At 38.1% G+C, this 20,987-nt stretch overlaps 2 protein-coding genes across 8 annotated transcripts in view; both read right to left on the bottom strand.

The window, feature by feature from the left end:
* Window positions 1–4,405, bottom strand: part of EPB41L5 (erythrocyte membrane protein band 4.1 like 5) — a 53,914-nt gene extending 49,509 nt beyond the window's left edge. The window contains exon 1 of one of the 2 annotated variants that reach the window (XM_068687445.1): window positions 3,893–4,405. In XM_068687445.1, the coding sequence (XP_068543546.1) occupies window positions 3,893–4,072 (180 nt within the window). In that variant the 5' untranslated portion in view covers window positions 4,073–4,405. The remainder of the gene's footprint in view (window positions 1–3,892) is intronic. The other variant, XM_068687444.1, reaches the window with a different exon arrangement.
* Window positions 4,406–10,981: 6,576 nt separating this feature from the next.
* Window positions 10,982–20,987, bottom strand: part of PTPN4 (protein tyrosine phosphatase non-receptor type 4) — a 108,221-nt gene continuing 98,215 nt past the window's right edge. For 5 of the 6 annotated variants that reach the window (XM_068687443.1, XM_068687442.1, XM_068687440.1 and 2 more), the window contains 7 exons: window positions 20,634–20,724; window positions 20,490–20,551; window positions 19,914–20,060; window positions 17,861–17,989; window positions 16,300–16,448; window positions 13,467–13,602; window positions 10,982–11,784 (listed from right to left, as the gene is read on the bottom strand). In XM_068687443.1, coding sequence (XP_068543544.1) covers window positions 11,698–11,784; window positions 13,467–13,602; window positions 16,300–16,448; window positions 17,861–17,989; window positions 19,914–20,060; window positions 20,490–20,551; window positions 20,634–20,724 — 801 coding nt within the window. In that variant the 3' untranslated portion in view covers window positions 10,982–11,697. Of the gene's footprint in view, window positions 11,785–13,466; window positions 13,603–16,299; window positions 16,449–17,860; window positions 17,990–18,551; window positions 18,671–19,913; window positions 20,061–20,489; window positions 20,552–20,633; window positions 20,725–20,987 lie in introns of those variants that run through there. The other variant, XR_011098094.1, reaches the window with a different exon arrangement.

Genomic DNA, 20,987 nt, shown 5'->3' with positions numbered 1-20,987 from the left:
GGCAACGTTCTTTGGCAGTCCAGAGAGACATAATATTTTTTAAATAATCACCACTAATACACTCCTCTCAGTCTTATTTTGTAAGCATTACTCCAAAATTGTAAACAGCTTAGCTAATTCCTGCTACTCCACAGAGCTCTTCAACCAGTTTATGTAAGACCTTGTTTTAATGACACTTGATTATAACAAGGACAAAACCATCTCATTTTGTAATCTTCATACTAAATTTCATGCATGTATAAGTAAGGTGGATGCTAAGGTGAAAAGCTGCTACGATTCAGACGGCTCCATCCTTGCAATTTGGGTCTTGCACCTTAAAGAGCTTCTGCCAGGTAACTTCTGCCTGAAACTTAGGCTGTGTGTACAGAAACTGGAATATAATTAATATAATTCTATTATCCATTAGAAAATTATGTAAATTATGGGTTATGTGGGGTCAGCTTTGTTGTTTCTATTTTTTTTTTTTAACCCAAACCCCTGGTTCCACAAAATATGGCTTCCCACGCTATCTCTTGCTGTCGTGGGGCTGCCCTTGTTTCTCCCCAGAAATCCATCCACACATTTTTTAGAAGGTGCATGTTTCAAATGTATTCCTTTAATTTAATTTATGAGATTTATTTCACAATTTTATTCCCTTTATCCAGGCTACCTTTTCCCTCTCCCTCCTATTACTTGACTAGCATAAGGATCAACTGTTGCTATAATAAATATTCCAAGTTTTAGACCTTTTGATTGAAAAATCCTCCCTGGCCTTTGAGCTTTGGGAGTTCTGGAAGTACGGTGGGGGAATGACATATTTTAGTATTATTCCATGGCAACAGCACTGCAAGTAAAATAGGGGATGGAGGCAAAACAGAATCCTCACCTCTCTGCAATCACACTGTTAAACGTTACCCATGGGCTTTGAAAACTTAGAAGACAATGCACAACCTGACTTTTTTGCTGTCCAAGTTGAACCCAAGATAATCTAACAGAAAAAGGCATGAATGATGAACAGTGTCAAAAGCAACACAGTTAACAGACACCATATATTTTTAAGAATTTTATGTGGACAAAAATAAGCTTCTCAGTGTTTTGTTACACATGACTGCAAGTCTGGCAAAAATCATTGAATGCGTTTGGACAAACACAGAGCTTCAAAAAAAGTGGTAGTAGACAAGGAAATCTACCAGGACAGAACACAATGTTAGAATCTGAAATGACAGCGGGGGAAAAAAACCTTTTTGATCTGCCCCAAAGGAACACTGATAACTCACATGAAGTTCATGCTTCCCATTTTGAACATACCAAAGTGACAGTAAATAGCACACATAACGCTGATATTCTTTAATCGTTGACATGGCTGAGAAATAAGTAGATTCTCAGAAAGAATTCAGCCTATGTACTGCATAGGACTGCAGCTTTGATGAATGGTTCAAGTTAGGCAATTTTTGTAATTAAAAAGAACAGAAGAAATAGAAACGCAGACAGATTAAGTGGCCTGACAGACACCATAGATAAGATCAGTGGACAAAAAGCAGGGTTACTGCTCGAGCCCTGGCTCTGTGTTTAATACATTCATCTCGACTGCATCATTTACAACATCCCTTCTGTTTCGTTGTCAATATTTGCAAAAACATCAGCCTTAGCTCCTTAAAAAGGCTCTGAAACATGCTTAGTTTACACGGTTTAAAAAAGGGAATCAGGATATGATAGGGATCAAAGGGAACGTTATTTAAGCAGAAATTCAGCAATCCCAAGCCCAGTCAATCACAGGAACGACCGCAATTCCAGAATACTCTCAGTAACAAATTCACTGTAAGGCTTTAGCTCCACAAGCCCTGAACGCCAGCATATATCTTACGCTGCCTCTGAGTGCTTCTGCCCCATGTTCAGGGAGGCACACGGGGAGCCAGATTGGAGAATCACTCCAGCTGGAAACCAACAGAACAAACTCACACTGATTATTTTCAGCCCAGATTTTCCTTGACTTTACTTACTGCCTGGCTGCCAAAAAACGTTTCTCTTGCCAAGGGGGATGAGAAAACAAGGACAAACGCAGTAAGAAAAGCAACATCTTTTTTCCCCTGTAAGAGCAACAAGTTAATGCCAGTGTATTGACACAGCCATGCACTAGGTAAGGTAAGGTCCTTGCTCCTGCCCTCTCCCTTGTGCCAAGGCAGCTCTTTTGCTGGCTGGAAATTAACCTGTTTGCTGAATGATTCAGTCTTAGGAAACACTTTCTGCTATTTACTTTTTTTTTTTTTTTTTTTTTTTTTTTTTACTTAGATGGTTTCAGAGAGCTTAGGTAGACAATAGCACCATACAGCACTGCGCCGGCAGACCTGAGGGAGCCTCTCTGGGAACACAAGAGTTCATTTAAACCAGACCTGCATAGATGCCAGCGTAACAGGACCAGTCCCAGAAAATCTTAGCTCAAAAGGGCCGATTATTCTCAAGGACAGATTTTGTAAAAGAAAAAAAAATAAATAAATCTCTATGTGCAGACAGGTATATTTTAATTTCTAAAATGTAAAGCTGAATTTAATGTTTTTCCAAGATTTTGTACCTTTCGTTTCATCTTCCTTCTACTCCCTGACACTTTTTTGTGTCCCAAATATGATTAATGTCAGACACGCGAACAAACATGCCAGAGAGTTGGAAATGAAACATTTAATTTACTTTTAATTTATTGTATTTTAATCACCAAAGGAACTAGTCCATGTCAGCCCCTGACAACATGCTGTAATTATTGCACTCAACCATGTATATTTAGCTTATTTGTTTGCTGTTACTCATAACTTAGATGTTCACGGACAAGGCTTTCTGCTGGCTTATAAAGAAAAAAGGAGAGTGCAAAAAAGTGACTGTTTCCTGCAGAAATAAAATAGTTTCTGCTACGCCCTGATCCAAGTTTTATAGTCCAGATGGGAGGTCACGACACCTCTTCAGGTTCAATTTATGCTCCTCAAAGCCTCAGAAATGTTGTTACAGGCGCCAGGAATTTGCCTACAGAGCCAACTCCAGCTCCAGCGATTGCTCCTCTGGTTATGTGGAGACACCAATTTACACTCGAGTACTTTTTTGAGTGTAACTCTTGCTACGAAGTGTTTGCGGGCATTCCTGGCCTCAAATCAAACATCCCAGGCACTAAGCAGCACCGGACACGTTCATTACATTGTTTCGGAGACGTACAAATTAGTTTTACTGCCCTCCATAAATGCCTGTTTGGAGGAGAGAGATGCCAAACCGTTCCCTAAAGCCCAGGTCCGTTGTGTTTCTGGATGTCCAGGCACTGCACCCCGCTCACGGTGCGAACGCTGCTCAGCACACTGCCGAGCCGGGCTTTCCTTGGGAAGACACCGAAGAACGGTGTGTAAAGTATCAAGGAGTTAAGAATAAAGTCATTTAAGAGCAGCTGCTCTAGCGCTTGTGCTGGTGTTGGAGCTGCAATTAAAGCCAAAACCCCACAGAAGCGGCCAGGGGACCTCGCAGCGCCACAGCCTCCTGACCGAGCCTCCAACAAGCGCCAGGCGCCTCCGACGCGCGCAGGCAGAAAGGCGAGGCAGGAGGCTCCCGTCGCTACTGTTTGTCCTGCTGCCTCAACACAGGTGTGTAATTAAGCGCAGGCATATAATTAAGCACCGACACGTGCATATTAAGGCAGTTTTGGAAACGCAAAGCAGCGGCTCACATCTCGCTCCCAACAAACCCCCCGTCCCCAAGCACCACATCCAGCCCCTCCTTGAGCCCCCACCTCCCCGGGCAGCCCGTCCGAGCAGCTCAGTTCCCAGCGCTGCTCTCCCATCACCTTTTTGTGCCTTTTTATGCCTTTTTGTGCCTTTTTATGCTTTCTTTTGTCGGCAGCCCGGCTCGCAGGTGCCTCCTTTCCCCCCCCCGTGTCGGGACCCACCGGCAGCTCCACGCTGACGTCGGTGCCGTCGAGCAGCGCCACCCTGCAGGTGAGCACGGCCCTGGCCTCGCCGGCGGCGGGGATGTGCGTGGCTGCGCGCTGCGCCTCCCGCAGCCGCTCCCGCTCGGCGTGCCGCCGGGCCGAGCGCCGGCCCAGGGTCCGCCGGAAGAAGCTCAGCATCGCTGCGGGAGTCCTCACTCCATGGGAAGAAAAAAAAATGGGGGAAAAAAGGGGGAAAATGGGAGCGAGACGCGCCGCCCGGCCGGCGGAGCAGCGCCCCGCGTCCCCTCCCCGCCCCCCGAGCCGGCCCCCGGGGGAGCCGGGGCGGGCCTCAGAAAATGGCGGAGCGCCGCGGGAGGGGCTGGAAGCAGCGAGGAGCCCGCCCCGCTCCGCCGCACGGCCGCGCTCACGGCTCGGCCCCGCTCGGCTCGGGGGTCCCGGAGCTGCCGGAGGAGGCAGGAAGGGAGATGGGGGAGCTGCTGCCGGGAGGAGAAGGGAGGAGAAAGGGGAGGCGCACGCCCCTTTAAGGAGGCGGAGACGGGAGGGCCCCCCCCGCCCCCAGCCAGGTGGTTGCGCCCGGCGGCGGGCGGCGGGGCGCGGCGCGGCCCATGTGGGGCCGGGCGGGGGGCGGCCAAAGGGGGCCAGGGGCGGCCCCCAGGCCTCGGTGCCCACAGCCCACCAGGAAGGGTGTGGGGGAGCTCCCTGAGGAAACCTGCCTCACCCTAGTCTAATTAGTGAGGAAAACGTGCGGTTAGCACGGAGGGTGTCAGATAGGTGTCCTCCCTCTAAAAATTGACCACCCCAACGAAGGACAGGGTGGTGGCTCTCTTCTCAACTCATCCCTCACGAGATGTTTGCCTTGCCCCGTAAATCCTCTCATCTTCTTTTCCTACCCCTGCTTTGAACATTCCCGCACTTTTTTGGCAGCAAATGTTCATCACAATCTTCCATCTGGCATTTTTGTTCACACCGCTAGCCCCCACTTTTGGCACCAGGCTCTAATCCCTACTGAGCACTGCCTGAAATCCTCCCTTAAAAGTTACATACATGGCCCTGCAAAAGATGACGAGAGTTACTCTTCCATTACAGCAAAAATTATGGTATATATTTTCAGGTAAAAACCATGGACTGACACTGTCATGCATTTTCCATAATCAAGCAATTTCACTTCTGTTAATTTCACATCCTCCACTAGTGCTCAGTGCAAACATACAAATCCTCTCTAAAGGAAAGCAAGACTGCATTTATGGAATACAATGTCAAAAAAAATAAAACAAGATGAATGTTATCTGGTATCAGAACTGTATAAAAGCAGCAGAGTAAAACCATGTGTACAGCAGCAAGAAAATCGAAAAAAAATAATTAAACTTTAAATTACTAAAGCACATCTTTATTTTGCAATTAAACAATTAAGATCCACAAGTAAACTATATATATATTTTCAAGTCTGTACCTAGACAACTATTTGTCAACTGAAATTAAATATATCCACAAAATATGCATAACAGCATTTTTTCACATAATAGAATGAAATTTTACTTAAGACTAAAACAAGACTTGTTAAATGTTAATTAGCATATTTATTCTGGGAACTGCTGGTTTTCGGTAGAATGTTAGTGTATCGTTTTAATGGCAAGAAATTTCATTTTATCAAAATGAGGACAAATACATAAGGCCCTTTAAAGCATACAGTAGCTGCAGTGACAAAAGCTGAATTCATTTTCACATTGTCCAGTGTTGACCAATTTCAAGTTTCCATCGTTTTCAATCAGCTACCCTGGCGATTTAAGCCAAGATGTTGTGTTTTAAAGTGTCCCCCCACCCCGCCATGTGCTTTTAAACAAATTTATAGGCAAAAGTCTGCTTACGGGAAGAAGCTTCCCACCCTCCCAACATTAATAAAGATACACAAGAGTTAGTCTAAACAACAAAAGCTATTCAACTCTGAGATGATTTACTTCACACTTGTCAATCATTGAGCAGTACGAAATGGAGATGAAATTTGACAACTGAAAGCCACAGCTGGAAATGCAAATTAATTACCAGAAGTAACTAGCAAAAAATATTGCCACATCCTGATTGTTAATAATGATCTAGATAATATTCTTCCCTTTGTATTTACAGATAGTATAGCACCTGTTACAGAAAATAAAACCCCAAACCTTACACAAACAGCCCTGCCAAATTGACTGGTTAAAATGGGATCACTGGTAAACGAACCAAACCAAATGGAATAAAATCTGAGTACATAGGGTAAAACAAAAACCTTGGTTTCCTTAACTTACTTTTCCTGTAATATTATGATGGGTTGTTACTGTGGTGCCCCAATGTACTGAGATAATTGCACTGGGTAGTTTATAGCCTAGTCTTTGTGGATACATCCTAGTTAAAGAAAACAACAGCTTAATGTAAACTGTTTACCCCTTTCACTCATGTCTTAGGCCCGTGGCCTAGGAGTAAAAGCATGACAACTTCTTCAAGCTCTGTTGTGCATTATCTTTAGTTATCAAAATTCAAATAAGTTAAGTAAAAAAAAAAAATACTGATTTCCAAGTAATTGATCTAATGTTAAAAATAATGCTTAGCAGAACCACTTACAGTAAACTTAGCTAATCTGCAGCTAGCTGAGAGAGATCACAGAGATAAATTTATGAGTACCCTGTAGTTTCCATTCGCTTTTTTTTTTTAAATACAAGCTCTATATTGTTATGAAAGGAAAATTGAGGTGACATATTATTAATATCTGTTTTACGAAAGTCCCTCAAATACATGAGCAATAAACCAGAAATGGTTGGAACAGAAATCATTCGTACCAGGGTGTAATCCAAATCATCTCTGTACAGAAACCCATTAAGCATCTCTCTCCAAACCCAATTTATTTTGTCCAATAGTTCAGTCAGTAGTAAGCATGAGATAAAGTGCTACCATTCAAACATCAAAACACTTTGAAAAAAATCACCCTTTAAAACACGTAAGCTTGCTAAATATGAAATAACACAACCAGCAAACTGTCAGCCAGTCTGCGAAACCAAAGTTCATCTTACAGCATACTAGAACAACCCCAAAAGTACATGCCTTTTACCAAAAATGCCATTTTTTTTTAAAGTAATTTCTCCCAAAGTTTTGCCAAATGAGCTCTCAATGAGCAAAACATGCCAAAGTAAGCAGCTGGAGCTTGCAGCTTGTGCACTAGTTAAACTTGCAGCTGGAGAAGCCCAATTAACTGTGAAGATGCACAACTGTGCTAGCAACTAGGACAGAGGTAAAGTCCAGTGATGACAAACTAGCCTCCTTTGCAGATTGCTAAACTAAAAAAATATCTATATAATTTTTTTTTTTGTCTTATAACTGCTGTGAGTTAAATGAGATTGGACAAAATGGTTGTATTAAAACAAATCAATCCTTTTCCTCTTGTAACAGCTTCCCAATCACCACTAACCAATCTCTGCAATTTCATGCAAGATCCACATTTAATCAATGACTATATAAATATTTACCAGATTTTTGTATTTGATCCCAGCACTAGAAGTGGCAATGGAAAAGAGTTTTTCCAGTCTCAAGACTGGGTATTTAAGAAAATACTCCCAGCCACCTGGGGACATATGTGCTATAAAAAGACTTACCTAAGTGACATTAGAGGGCACCATTCCAGTACTTTGTGCTAATCCAAATACGCAGAATTTGAATATGGACCATATTCCAATTCCTCCCTTTCCCCTCAGGGCTGAGGGTCTTTCAGATTGCCTGAGTAGTGGCTCTACAGTCACAACTACAGTGCGTGTATTGGACAACCTGGTTTCGCTTGGAGATTTGCGGATGGTGGATCTGTAGTTTTTCATGCTCATGCTAATTCCCTGAGCCATCAGTCACCCACACACCTACACAAGCATAAAAATATCACGTAATTCAGCTCCACGACACACCTGGAGCTCCAGTCTCCCTATGCATGACCTCCTCTTCTTCCCATCTCTCTGGGCAGTGCAACTGCAGCAGCAACGCTGCACGCTGGCCCTTCCACGGGTACCACAAAGCTTTTTGGAAGCTCTCTATGGAAAGTTGCCGGGTTCCATATCAAACACCTCATGTTCCTTAGTCTCCCAACTGCCTTCTCACCCTCTCTCTCATAGACGGTGTGCCAGAGTATAATCAGCTATACTAGATGAAGTGCTGTTGTTTTATCTGTAAGCTTCCAAATTGAACAGAAAAAATGCAGGAAAAAAATTTCAGTTAGCATTAAATGTAGTCTGATACAATCAAGCTCTTTTTCATAACTAGGAGAGAACATATCAAAATTAAATGCATAAAAGCAATGGGTTACTGCTTAAGACAAGCACATTATTTAAAATACCAAATGCTTCTAAGTTTAGGACAAATTAAGTCTGCAGCTCTCAGTTGTCTGTTACACCTAATGCAGTACTTCTCAGAATGGATTGGCTGACAATCTGCAGGTGATTTATAAAATGATACCTGCATCTTATTTCATATTTAGCAAAACTAAAAAATGCCCCCAAAGCCACACAAAGCCTTCTCTAGAGCCCCATGTTTTTATACTAAAAAAAAAAACCTTCAAATCCACTTTAAACAAGATGGTAGTGGACGTTTTCAATTTAAACCCAAAAGGAAAACAAAAACCTTGACATTATACATTGGCAGAAAACTGTCATAATATTGCTCTTATTTACAATGAAAACTTCATTTCTTTTTAAAACTGGATTTGTATCATGGAAGTGTTACAAACATACTCTTTCTCCCACCCACCCAGCATTTTTCCTAATCAAATGGTATGAAAATAATTATTCATAAAATCCAACAGTCATAACACCAATCACATATAGGTCATTTTGTCTGAAAGATACATTCATGTTTTGTACAGCATGAAACATACAAAAACTTCTTTAAAAAGTTTGAAGAATGATACAGATCTTCATAACCCAAAGTAAAACCTTTAGCAGTTTAGATTTTTTTTTTTTGGCCATATAAAAATATTTGAAAGGCCATTTATACCACAACCAGTAGAAACATTTGAATGAATGATGTATGGTGCAGGAAGGCTTCAGTGCAACTTCTCTTTCCCAATCGGTTTTTGGTTACCACTCTGCTTTCCAGAAGCCCAAACGCCCCTGATCAGCTGATGAGCAGTTATCAAAGAAGAGTTGCTTTGCTCCAACTTCTTTCCCAGTGCAACCAGTTAATGCACTCCAACCCATCAGCTTAAGTCAATGCAGAGGAAGATTCTGAAGAGACCTGTTATACTTGCCTGTATTTGTAATCAAAACAATAATGACAGACGACCAATAAATATCCCACACAATTGTGGTATAAATGGGTCTTTTGAACTCAAACTGCTTTGGCAACTTCACATTTTAAATATGTGACATCTCAACACTAAGCAATGTTGCTATAAACTTAATTTCTTGTTCCCCTCAGAGAAAAAAGGGCAAATGCTATTTTCATTTACAATTTGACTACGAAGAAAATTTACTTCAGTAGATGAATGGATTATTTTAATTTGTAGACATTATGTGCTGAGTTTAAAATAACCTTCCAGCTAGCTGGCATCTCAGCTAATATCATTGTATGCAAGTTAAAGCTTAAACTTTACTAAAGAAGACTTTTGTTGTTGTTGTTGCAAATGGCTTAAAATAAAACTGAGATTAAAGCTACTTTATCACTCTTTTTCAATTTGTCAGATCCAGAGATTCTTGTAAGATTCATTTTTCACTGAGGAATAATATTGATTTAGGCATCAAATCTAGAAATATAAGTAACAAGGCCACAGGCCATCTAATATTATATTGTTTTCTAAAAATATTTAAAACTATATTTTCCATTTGGCATTGTGGTTCATGTTTATTACTAAGTCGTAAGCCAGGATTTCACTTTGCCTGAATCCCTTTTCACTTAATATTTCATAGCTGATCTCTTTCAATGTCCATAGAACACAGTATATTATATAATATAATTCTTCAATAGTTAAAAACTTATTTAGTGTAGAACTTTCCATTTTAATTCTATGCTCTATATAGCTTATAACAAAATTTACTGGATAAACATTTTCAGGAAACCAATACAATAAATTATTATTATTTTTTTAAATAGAGGGCACAAAGTTATGCTGTTGCAGGGCAGTCAAAGAAGTGACTGATTTTTTTGTTTTTCTTACAGTATATTACAATGGACACCTTGCTTCTGACTTGGTTTCTCCTATACTGGAAAAACATATATATATATATATAAAACGTCCCAATTTTTAATATCCTTAGAGTGAGCTCAGATACTGTATCAGACAGATATTCATTACAAATCTTCTACCTACTTAAATAAGAAGCAACCCATATCAACTGGAACAACTTTGCACAAGCGTAACAGAGGGCGACCGGGGTCATTATGGAATTAAAGTTCTGGGACAGCATTATAGTGTTCTCTTTCCTCACCCCCCACCCCCCAAACAATTAGAAAAATAAAAGGCAGACCTGTACGAACATGGCTTGAAATCAACTATGAGGACTTAAAGAATAACTGGTTAGCAGATAATGGAATTAAATCACATCTGATCGTAAGTTCAACTTAATTATCAGTGCTATTAAAGAGTTATGTTCTAATTGAGCAAGACAGCTATTCTCAATAAAAGGATAAAACAAAGTATCAGCTTCTAATGACCTACTAGCATTTCATAGTAAGCTGCTAGTAAGTTACTAGTTGAAAGGAATGTGTCAGATTTTTCACATAATTACAACACAGCAGCAAACGATGCTCATTCATTAAGTTGGCAGAGGTGCTTTTGCTACTGAGTGTAGCACACAGGTACGTGTATAAGGAAAGAGGGAACGGTATTTCCATGACCCCTTGCAGTAACATATTCCAAGCACCAAGGGCTGTTTTTAAAATCTGAACCCATTAAGATAAATATGACAGGACAAGACCACCCCCCACAGAATCATGAGTGCCTTTCACTGGATGTACGCTGTAAGTCTCAAGGCACTTAAGGGGTTAAGACAATGCATGCACTAGTTCCCATCACGTAATCTTAAGTCACATGAATCAGAATACACCAGTGTATGACACACAAGCTGTGTCAAAGAAATGCTGTTTATTTTTTTTTAATTTTTATTATTATTGTTTTTTTCCTTTTTTTTTTCCTTTTTTTTTTCTTTTTTTTTTTTTTTTTTTTTTACAAGATGCTGGTAAGTGGGCATTATGCAGCTACTGCTGGGTTAACACAGATGCCAGCTTTCCTCTAACAACCAGCTGGTCTCTAATAAGGGTGTAGGACAGTGTGCTGCATCAGTAGGCAGTGTGTATCTATCTAGTATCGGCAATATTGCTAATGTTGTAAAAAAACAAAACAGTGAGAGTCTGTACATAGTAAATAAACCTAGCACTGGAGAAAGACCATGGCTTAGTGTATTTTTTCATTTGTTTTCCATTTTTAAGAGACATGGGTGTAAAACAAAGTGAAATAATTCCAAGCCTTGTTTGTAGCAATTCAACCAGAAGCGCAGTATATGGCACTACAATGAAATATCGTAGATTACCCTGAACACGATTAGTTCTTTCAGTTTGTGGTTTGTTCGGAGCAAAGCACGAAAATAAAGTCTTCAAACAGATGAAGGTTAGAAGAGTTTCAGAGACTGATTTTGTTTCAACATAAAGTGCAACAGTGCTGAAGTTTTCAAAGTCCTTTGTCAATTCTTTGCCGTACTTCACTATCATTTCCTGCAAGCAGTATTATGGCACAAAGAATGCTGCCAGTTCATTATACAGAGGACAGGATTCCTCAATTGATATCCTAGGGTTTTTGCTCTTTATTTATGTGGTGATGCTTGTAAAGGTTTAATAAATCCTTCTTCGTACACCTTCAAAATAGCTTCACATACAAATCTGTATTGACTCTGAAAAGGAAAGCAGATTCAATTAATTGAAAAGAAACAGACTTGAGACATGTCTTTTGGAAGTAGGAAAGGCCTCTAGTATTTCCAACCCTATTTCCTTGATGGTCTGAGAACTGTGCTTCAAAGTTAGTTTAGAAAACACAAAACAATAGAGACAGTGTATTAGAACTTGAGAAACTTCTTTCCCGACAGAAGAGTGGAATGAATAGCACTTTGAAATATGTAACTGAAGTCACACCCACAACACCAGTCCTGTTCTTATAACATCACTTCTTCAGTAATTTTCTTCCCTTCATTTTATTACTGAAGTTTCACTGACCTAGCCTTTCCATGCACTTAGCATTTAGAAGCCATAGCAGCATCTGTAGCTAGCACTATCAACTTCTAAAGCATTTATTCATACTTACATTAATTCTGCCACGTTACTGGTATTTCTCAAAATTTGATGAAAAAAGTGTTTCATGTTGAAAAAAACAAAACCCAATTTCTTAACATTATGTAATGTCTAACTCTACACACATTCAAGTTGAGCACCAGCATACACAGAGGCCACTGATATCTTGTTTTAAACATATAAATAATACAAATAATAGTTTTTTTAAAAAAAACAACAGCAACCAAATTCAAATAGGGTAAAAATAAAAGAAAATAAAAATCACTCTTTTGTAAAGCACCACAACTAGTGGTCAACAAGTAATTGTTGACATCTAGTCTTAAATGGGCACAGTAACAGATTTAGTAATAGAATTACTATATTTTATTGTTGCATATGTATTAATATATTTGAATTCATACTTATTTGTGGAGCATATGCATTCTGCCTCCAGTGCTCCCTAATGGAGCCTTTCCAAATTCTCTTCCTATAGTAAGCATACAGGGGAATCATGCATGGGGCCATCTTGCGGACATTAAGTGAATCTTTCAGGATATACAAAATCGGGAAGAGACATCAAAAGGAGAAATTATGATAGATATTGTTTATTATACCCCCCCCCTCATTCTGAACACATTTGTGTTCCACTGCAGATAGAACATGCTCTTTTTTTTGAGTAGAAAAAGAAAACAAAACAAACAGATATTTAGCACATTTGGGGGGGGGGGAATGTAGTTAGAACCCTGTACCTCCCCCCTTTACTAATAAAAGTCTTTTAGTCTTTTCCTCTCTATGTATGCTATAGAGATGTACAAACTCTTTTTTTTTTTTTATTATTTCCCCCTTACTCAAGTCATTACGGGATGGTGTGAAGTTTTGTTTTCATTATTACTAGGGTAACAAAATCACCAAATTGCACCAATGAAGATTTTTTCTTGCATGTCTTAGGTCTTTCTGTGTTAGACTTTTATATTATTTCCACTTCGAACTTTTGGAATTATGCTCCTGCTTTCTCTATGGAACAATTTGAAAACTACTGAAAATTGGCCCTTTTTGACAGTAACTGACAGATAACCCTGAAAAAGCCACAGCTTTTTCCCAAGTTGTTTTTGTAGAAATTTTAAGAGTTGCTCTTTTCCAATAACTAGAGCAATTTATTTCCAGATAAGCCACAGCTGCAGCTACTCTGGGTAAAGACGCCTTCTTTGAGAAATAATAAACAACAAGTATATTAAAATATGTTTAATGATACAACTAAATAATATGAAGTTATTCTTGTACAACACAGAAAAACAAGTATGATACTCACAGGTGTTTGGATCATCATGGCCCTTTGATCTCTCATAGTTCTTACAATATCTAATGGATAAACAGGCTGATTGCACTCAATGAGACACATTGCTGTCTCCATAGTGATGAGAACTCCTGTCCGTCCAATCCCAGCACTGTAAAAACAACAAAAAATAAAGTATCAGAAAGATGGTTCACATTTAAAGGCCACGTTTTCCTAAATGTTGTATAAACCACCCCACTGAACTTAAGACCTTCCTTCTCAAGGATTCTCATGACTGAGCTTTACAGTAACAGGGGTTAGACAGACTGGGTGTCACTGGAAGCTTCCATCCTGCCTGAAAAGAGCAAAAGGCAGTGCATAACTGTCAATCCTCTTCATAGAATTAACAGTTCTTAACCTAGCCTTTAACTAACAGAATCTACAAATATATTTATTCATTCAAAATAGTGTTTTGCAGTTTTAAAATAGAAGCCTAATGTTCCTTCATACTTGAATATAAAACCAAATCTGTTTTTGCAGACATCACCATTATCTCAACTCATACAATTATTATTTGTCAGTAAATGAAAGTTTGCTTCTAAATTAATTAGTTAATATAAACATTGTCTTTGAAACTTAATTGTTCTGATTTTGAAGCATAATTTCAGATTAAATCCAGCCAAACTACTACTTTAAGTTTTTGTCCAGAAGGTGGCATCAAAGCTACTGCATATTTCAGTGATGTCATGAAAATTTCACAACAAGGTGTAAATGTACTGGTTATATAAAATTACTCCACAACATTTTACACCTCTAGAATTTATACATACAGAATTTGTATGCAGAATGCACCATGAAATGCAAGCAGGAATGGTATTTGTCAAAGAATCTTTAACAATTCATTTTGCAATGTCAGAAGATAAGGGCAACAATAAGGATGGAAAGTATGATACAGTTTCCATATGATAAATATCAGGTGAGCTAAGACTCTTCAGCTTAGGAAAAGAAACCATTGCTTGATGGAGTGGAACACTGAAACTTAACAGAAGACAAGAAAATCATGAATGGCAGGAACAGGGTGGGTGGCCCACCATCTCTTACAGAACAAGAATTAGAAACTGTTCAGCTAAACTGTTAGAAGCCTTGTTAAAGTAAAAACAAAACAAAAATAAAAGCTTAGATGCAACTTTGCAGAACTTGCCAAAGGCCAGGAATGCAGGAATTCAAGAGCTCAGAAACAAGAACACAAATGTCTTTGGAAAAGAAAGGCACTGGAGCTGCTATGCAGAAAAACGTAACAGGTTCAGTAACTTCTTTAACCTGAAACGTGCTGGAATCTGGGCAAGTTACATGGCACAAGCACCATAAAACCTTGTTAGGTTCTTAATTTTCCTGAAGCATCTATTTATGATCAGTGATCCAAACAGAACGGAGTACATTCAGCCTTAGTTTGAACAACGTTTCTTTCTTGAAGTACATTCTGTGCTACACTTGTTTTCCTCTAAAGGCTACTGAGAAAGGTGCCATAGAAACATATTTTTGTTAAAAATATAATGCTTACAGTTAAGATTCACTCACTCCCAAAGTTTCTCATCTCAGTACTCTTCTACAATGGCAAATCCCAAAAAAACACTAATCCAGAAGGAAGTCACCGATTTGTACAGGGAATAAAGATTGTTACACCAGAGCATCCTTTCATCAGCACTGTGTTCGGGCTATATGGATTATAAATTGTTTAACCACTCTCAGTTCAGTCAGAAAACTTGTTGGTAGCACTGAGAACTCAATGTAATCAGAGAAGCAATAGTGATGAACAACTTGAAAATGAGTGTTTTAAAGTATCTCAACATAACAAAAACCTTCAATATTCTTCGGATTTGTGTTGCTTTACAATCATTTTTTTTTTTCCCATTTTAAACTACTCTTGTATGATAGAGGAGTCTTTTCTATTTTTTAGATTTAGATTTTTTTGGATTCCCCATACTACATGTAAAACTGGTGCCTCAGGTCTAAAACCAAACTTGACCATTTTGGTGCTGTAACATCTAGTCCCCTTATACTGAGCAGTACAAGCTAGTAAAAATAGAATGCAAACACCATGCAGAAGAAATCCTGGGCTCCTTCAGCTTGATCTTGCTAGTGAAATTCAGTTATATTTCCCAACAGCCATCAAGCTAGGTCTATTAAGTAAATTATGCCAAACTGTGGTATTCTTTTTTTCCTGAGAGACATGAAATTGTTTTAAATGTTGATACTGAAATTATCACAGTGGAGCCAAGTTGATACCTCACTGAGAGGAATGAAATTGTTCCTAAACTTCAGTGTCTCTGTAGACTTGCACACTTTGTACTGTGTTAATGAAACTATTTGTTCAGAACTGTATCAACCAAAATACAGCAATAATGAAATTGAAGAAAAATATCATTTTGAGACACTGGAATTCTAGCAGTACCAATCGGTTTTCCCTAATTCAGAAGATTTACCCTGACCAACACAAAACAGAAAAGATAGCCAAACCAATTAAAAACAATTTCTGATAGACAAAGTCATAAAACAGTAGTGATCTTAAGCAAGCTTCCTAGGTATCTTTCACCATCTCCTTGAATTACACAAACTACTAGCACAAGCATTTAACTTAAACAAATCAATTCCCACCTAGATTCATGGATGTAGATACCCCAAATTCTGCTTATTTAAAGTGATTACAACTGTAAGAAAAAATAACTGTTTAATTCAAAGGTTGAGTTCTCCTGTAATCTGTGGATACACTTAAATGCTTATTTGAACAACAAAGCACAGAAATAGTGTTTGATAATAATTAAGTTCAATTTTGTGATTTAGCAAAATTGGAGGGAAAAAAAAGGGATACCTGCAATGAACAACAACAGGTTCTTCTCTGCCAGCCCGCTTCTTTCGCACAAGACACACAAAATCTAGGAAATCACTGGAGTCATCAGGAACCCCATGATCAGGCCATGCTATATACTGAATTTGGGTCAGTTGGCGGCTTTCCTCTTTCTAATCAGAAACATAAGATTTATTGAAGGGTAACTCAAGTTCCATGGAGGGGAAAACAAACAAATAACTAAAAAGCAATGATAAATTTACATCAACTTGTGCCTATAATAGATGTAGCTTCTGGAAACTTTCAGTTAATTTTTGCTCATTGTTGATTTTACAGTTACATTTTTTTTGTTAAAAACAAAAACAGCAGGTTAGATACAAACAGTCTATCTAAACACCAGATGTTTGTGTTTAAAAAAAGGTAGCCAAATCTTTAACAAAAGAAATTTAGCAGACAGAGGTACCGTCTCGCTAGATCAAATGGCAGCACAGGAGTAGAGAGAGGACTGGACAAGACTTCCAGGCATGAAAGCCTTCCTTCGGATTTTGTGTGAACACCAGTATTGTGTTGGATTTTTATCTGCACCTCTAATTTTATCCAGCTTACTTCACAAGATGCAGAATGACTTGGTTTTCCACTCCCACCCCCTCGCTCGAATGTCACAAACGTATCACATGCCTCTGGTGAGCGGAGGGGGCAGGCCGTACAATCAGAGTAAAAGCAGCATTTCAAAGAACAGAAGAAGTTACAGTATGTTAAATAACCCTTTGGCATGGAATCGTTTACAGAGTTTCCACTACTGATAATAAATGAGCAATTGTCTCAACAGCACACAGGAAAGGAATTTTAACTGCAAATTGACTAAAAGGAAGTTCTATAAAACTGGCATCTCATCTGGAAATCCATGTAGCAAGAGACAAGTACATGAACTGAACTCCAGATAACCATTTCCAAACATTTCTGAAACTGAAATGCTGACTGGCAAAGCTCCAGAAACTACACATTCCCTCAAACTCCATGCTATGCATGTTCAGTCTGGGAGGTCCTGGTTTACATCTCATTGCTGATCCCAATTCATGCTTCTCTCAGCAGGATTTATCTCCCATCTACTTGCACACAATCTCCAAGATGGAATTATTAAGAACCGTTTGCCACCAAAAAGGAGGTTTTTCAGTAGCAATGCTCAAACACTGCTTCTGTTTGATATTTCATTAAAAGCATTAAGGGAATAACAAGTTTCTCAAATTTTAATTACTCTTTTCCTTTGTCCAGGTCTTGAAAGACAGCAATAAAAGTCTTTAAGACAAATAATACATCTTCTATATGATTCTAAACCAATTAACATTATTATTGAAACCAAATCCTTGTGATTTGGTTACTTTGCTTATAAATGGTTATCATACTAACAGCAGAACATATAAAAAGTAAAAACATTGCAGTAAGGCTGGTTTTCTAAAGGTTTCTAGAAACAAGCAGTTCTATGTCATCAAGATTTAAAAAAGCCTGATTAGGTAGTTTCAGCTGGTCTGTGAGGATCCCACAGATTAATACTTTATATGCATATGTATGTGTAAAATGATTTTACCTCCAGATTAGTCAATGTCATTTCTCGAAACACATAGGCAGGATTTCCTTCTTCTGAATGGCAGGTGATCTGGAAATTTCCATATGATGAGCTTCCTGATGGCTCTGGCCAGTATTGATGGCATTTAACCTGAAGTCAACACATTTTTGAAGACGTTTGTGTTTAAATTCAGAATATTATTTTCAATCTCTCTAGTTGCTTATTCCCTTGTTCAGTAAAGAATATTTTGATCACTTTGTAATTACTATTAGTTTACTTACCAAATAGACTGTGCTACTTAATTAACTGCATATCATAAAATGTGCCACAGAGCACCAACTCAGTGTTAGCGTAAATTGAGGATGGATGCCTTCATCTTTCGCTACAATTTTTTTTTTAAATTGTATTTATAAAATATTTCATCTTTACACTTGAGTGACAAAAATGCTGCTTTATAAATATTTCTGATCTCTAAAAACTTAATGTAATCTTAAAGCACATGTATATGGGAAAAGAACATATGAAAAAGAGAAAGGAGATCAGCAACAAAAAGGCTGCTGAACCAATTAAAAATTAGAAGAATGCAGATGGTGGGCTTCAAAGACTCTTGATAAACGAAAACTCTAAAAACTAAGATTTTTAGATATATTGCTTAACGGCCTAATCATAGAGGTCATTTCAGCTCAAGTGTACTTTTGTTTTTCCAACCCACCTGGCGATTCTTTAAGAGCAGCCAGATTTGCAGACTTCCTGCTCCACTGAGACATCCCGGCATTCAGTGGGATAGTGATGTCGGTAGCCTCATGATCAGCTTTAGAGCAGGGAGTCTGCCTATGGGTATAAGACAGATAAGTCCTTTTACTTAATTATTTAGCAGCTCTCCAAAGAGCTCCACAAATATCATTATTGAGCAGGGTGGGGGAACCTCAGGACTGCTACTGCAAGTCTGTAGCAGATTTGTAAAGAAAATTCAAATTAAAAGGGCACTTGTACTGAAATTCCCTCTAATCATATTTATTTGGGAGCAGGCAGCATCATGCTAATGTTGAGTCACTTAAAAAAGGTTTAAAACACTGTAACTCCCCTTCAATTATTTTAATTACATTTAGAGGCCTGACCTCCCAACAAATACATGGTTATTACTAAGTTACAATATATACAGACAGCTGAAACATAGTCTGAGTTGATCAGAACACCCACAATGTTTCATAAATCCATCTTCAAAAGAAATCCTGAATTATGAGAAATTCCACTAAACTATTATTCTACTATGTCATTTCTGTCCACACACTCAATCATCCGGTGCTACTGTGAATGCTCCAGACCTGGTAACACTGGAATTAAACCATTCATATGACTAGATTTTATTGCGTTGCTTGTTTCAAAAGGACAACAAATGAAGCTAATAAACTACTGTTTGTTTGTTTTTTTTTTTGTTTTTTTTTTTTAAAAAAAAAGCCTTTGATAGCACCATTAACAGTTATTTTCAGCAATTCATAAGTCTCTACTTCTGCAGGTTTTTGTACCAAAAAGGCTGAAAAAGGACAATGATTTTTTCACATATGTTCATAGCCTCAGAAGAACATTTTATGAAGAATTTTAGACTTCAAGTTTATCAATGATTCTCTTAAAGACAGCCACCCAGGCACATTATCTCAACACTACAAAGCTACTTTAGGCTGCCTTAAAAATTCATCTCTACATATCAAAGAACTAATTACAAAAACTGATTCCATTTTTTGGAGTTTCTTCATTTGAAGATTAGAGAAAAGAAGTCTCATGAAAGTAAATTCTAGTTTGACAAGAGTCAAACCAGTAAGCCAAAATATTTTAAGAAAAACATGAGGACTTAAAAGTATTTCAGCACTGAACCAAGTTTTAATATTAGCTACACTAAGAACATCAAAAGGTTTAAAATTTTGTGCTGTTGTAGTGATGAATCTTAAGAATGCACTGCCCTTATGAAAACAGTTGCACTACCTGTCGTAACAGTATCTTCCTCGGATCTTTTAAATGGCAATCATCAACAGATTTTTTTTTAAGTAAGTGGTATTTAAGAGAATCTTGTACTTACTCTACCCCGTTCAACTTGAGTTGTTAACATTACAACCATAGATGAGCCTTGTTCCCAAGTCATCTGCCAAAAATCAGGACAAGTGTTTGGCAATGGACCTTGACAAGCAATGTACTGGTTTATTATAGAGGAAGAAGGGATTTCCATCTAAGAAAAGATAAAAATCATTATTTTAATTCTTGCATTCACCATGAGAATGAATTTCTGTAAGCTACACATCAGACAATGTTTAGTGACTAACAGATAAAAAAGCATCATTACATGAATCCTATTTACTGTAACTTAGTCACTACTGCCACATTAGCAATCCAAGAAGAATAATGTGTTCCTTTGGTAAAGGGCTACTTTCTCCTTTTTTTTTTTCTTTTTTTTTTTTTTTAAATAAAATTACCTGCCACAAACTATTAGCAATTAAGCAAACCTACGGTAAATTTCAAACCATCTGATTACAGGCTTACCCAGCCATTCTAGCCTCGACTAGGTTCACATGAATTTTTTTTTTTTTCACTTGAGTTCTCTGTTGCAAAACTGCAAAAGTACTTAATGTCAGAAAGTATTTTTAAAAACAGTACTCACATTTATGTAATTTGCATTGATGTAATCTTCATTACTTTTTAAAATAACCCGTGTAGCATCATCTGAAAAAATTTTAGAAAGCTGTTACTTATTTACTAACCAGGGTAAAATACTTCTAGAACACAAACACACACACATACTTACAAGGCGAAATGTCTCTGTATCTATTTTTGGAAATGTTTTGAGGTAATCTGGCACAAGACATTGTCATTCCAGGTTTTTTCCTATACAATTGCTAAAGACAAAAAAGATGGTCAAGATATAAAATACCTGTTAGTATATGCATAGAGGTACTTTTTATAACATAAATTACTGAACAAAGATAGTTTCAACAAATATGGAAATACTTTTCATAAGAAAACCCTGTGAAATATTCTATGGGATCATTTAAAATAATTGAGGCATCATCACAATTTGGTTGAAGACAAACTGACTGTTAAATTTCAGACTTCCATAAGAACACTAATGCAGTGAAGTCAGTATTATATAATGTTAAGG

This window comes from Anas acuta, chromosome 6 (assembly GCF_963932015.1).
Source record: "Anas acuta chromosome 6, bAnaAcu1.1, whole genome shotgun sequence".
Lineage (NCBI taxonomy): Eukaryota > Metazoa > Chordata > Aves > Anseriformes > Anatidae > Anas > Anas acuta.
This window is presented reverse-complemented; position numbering and strand designations above follow the sequence as displayed.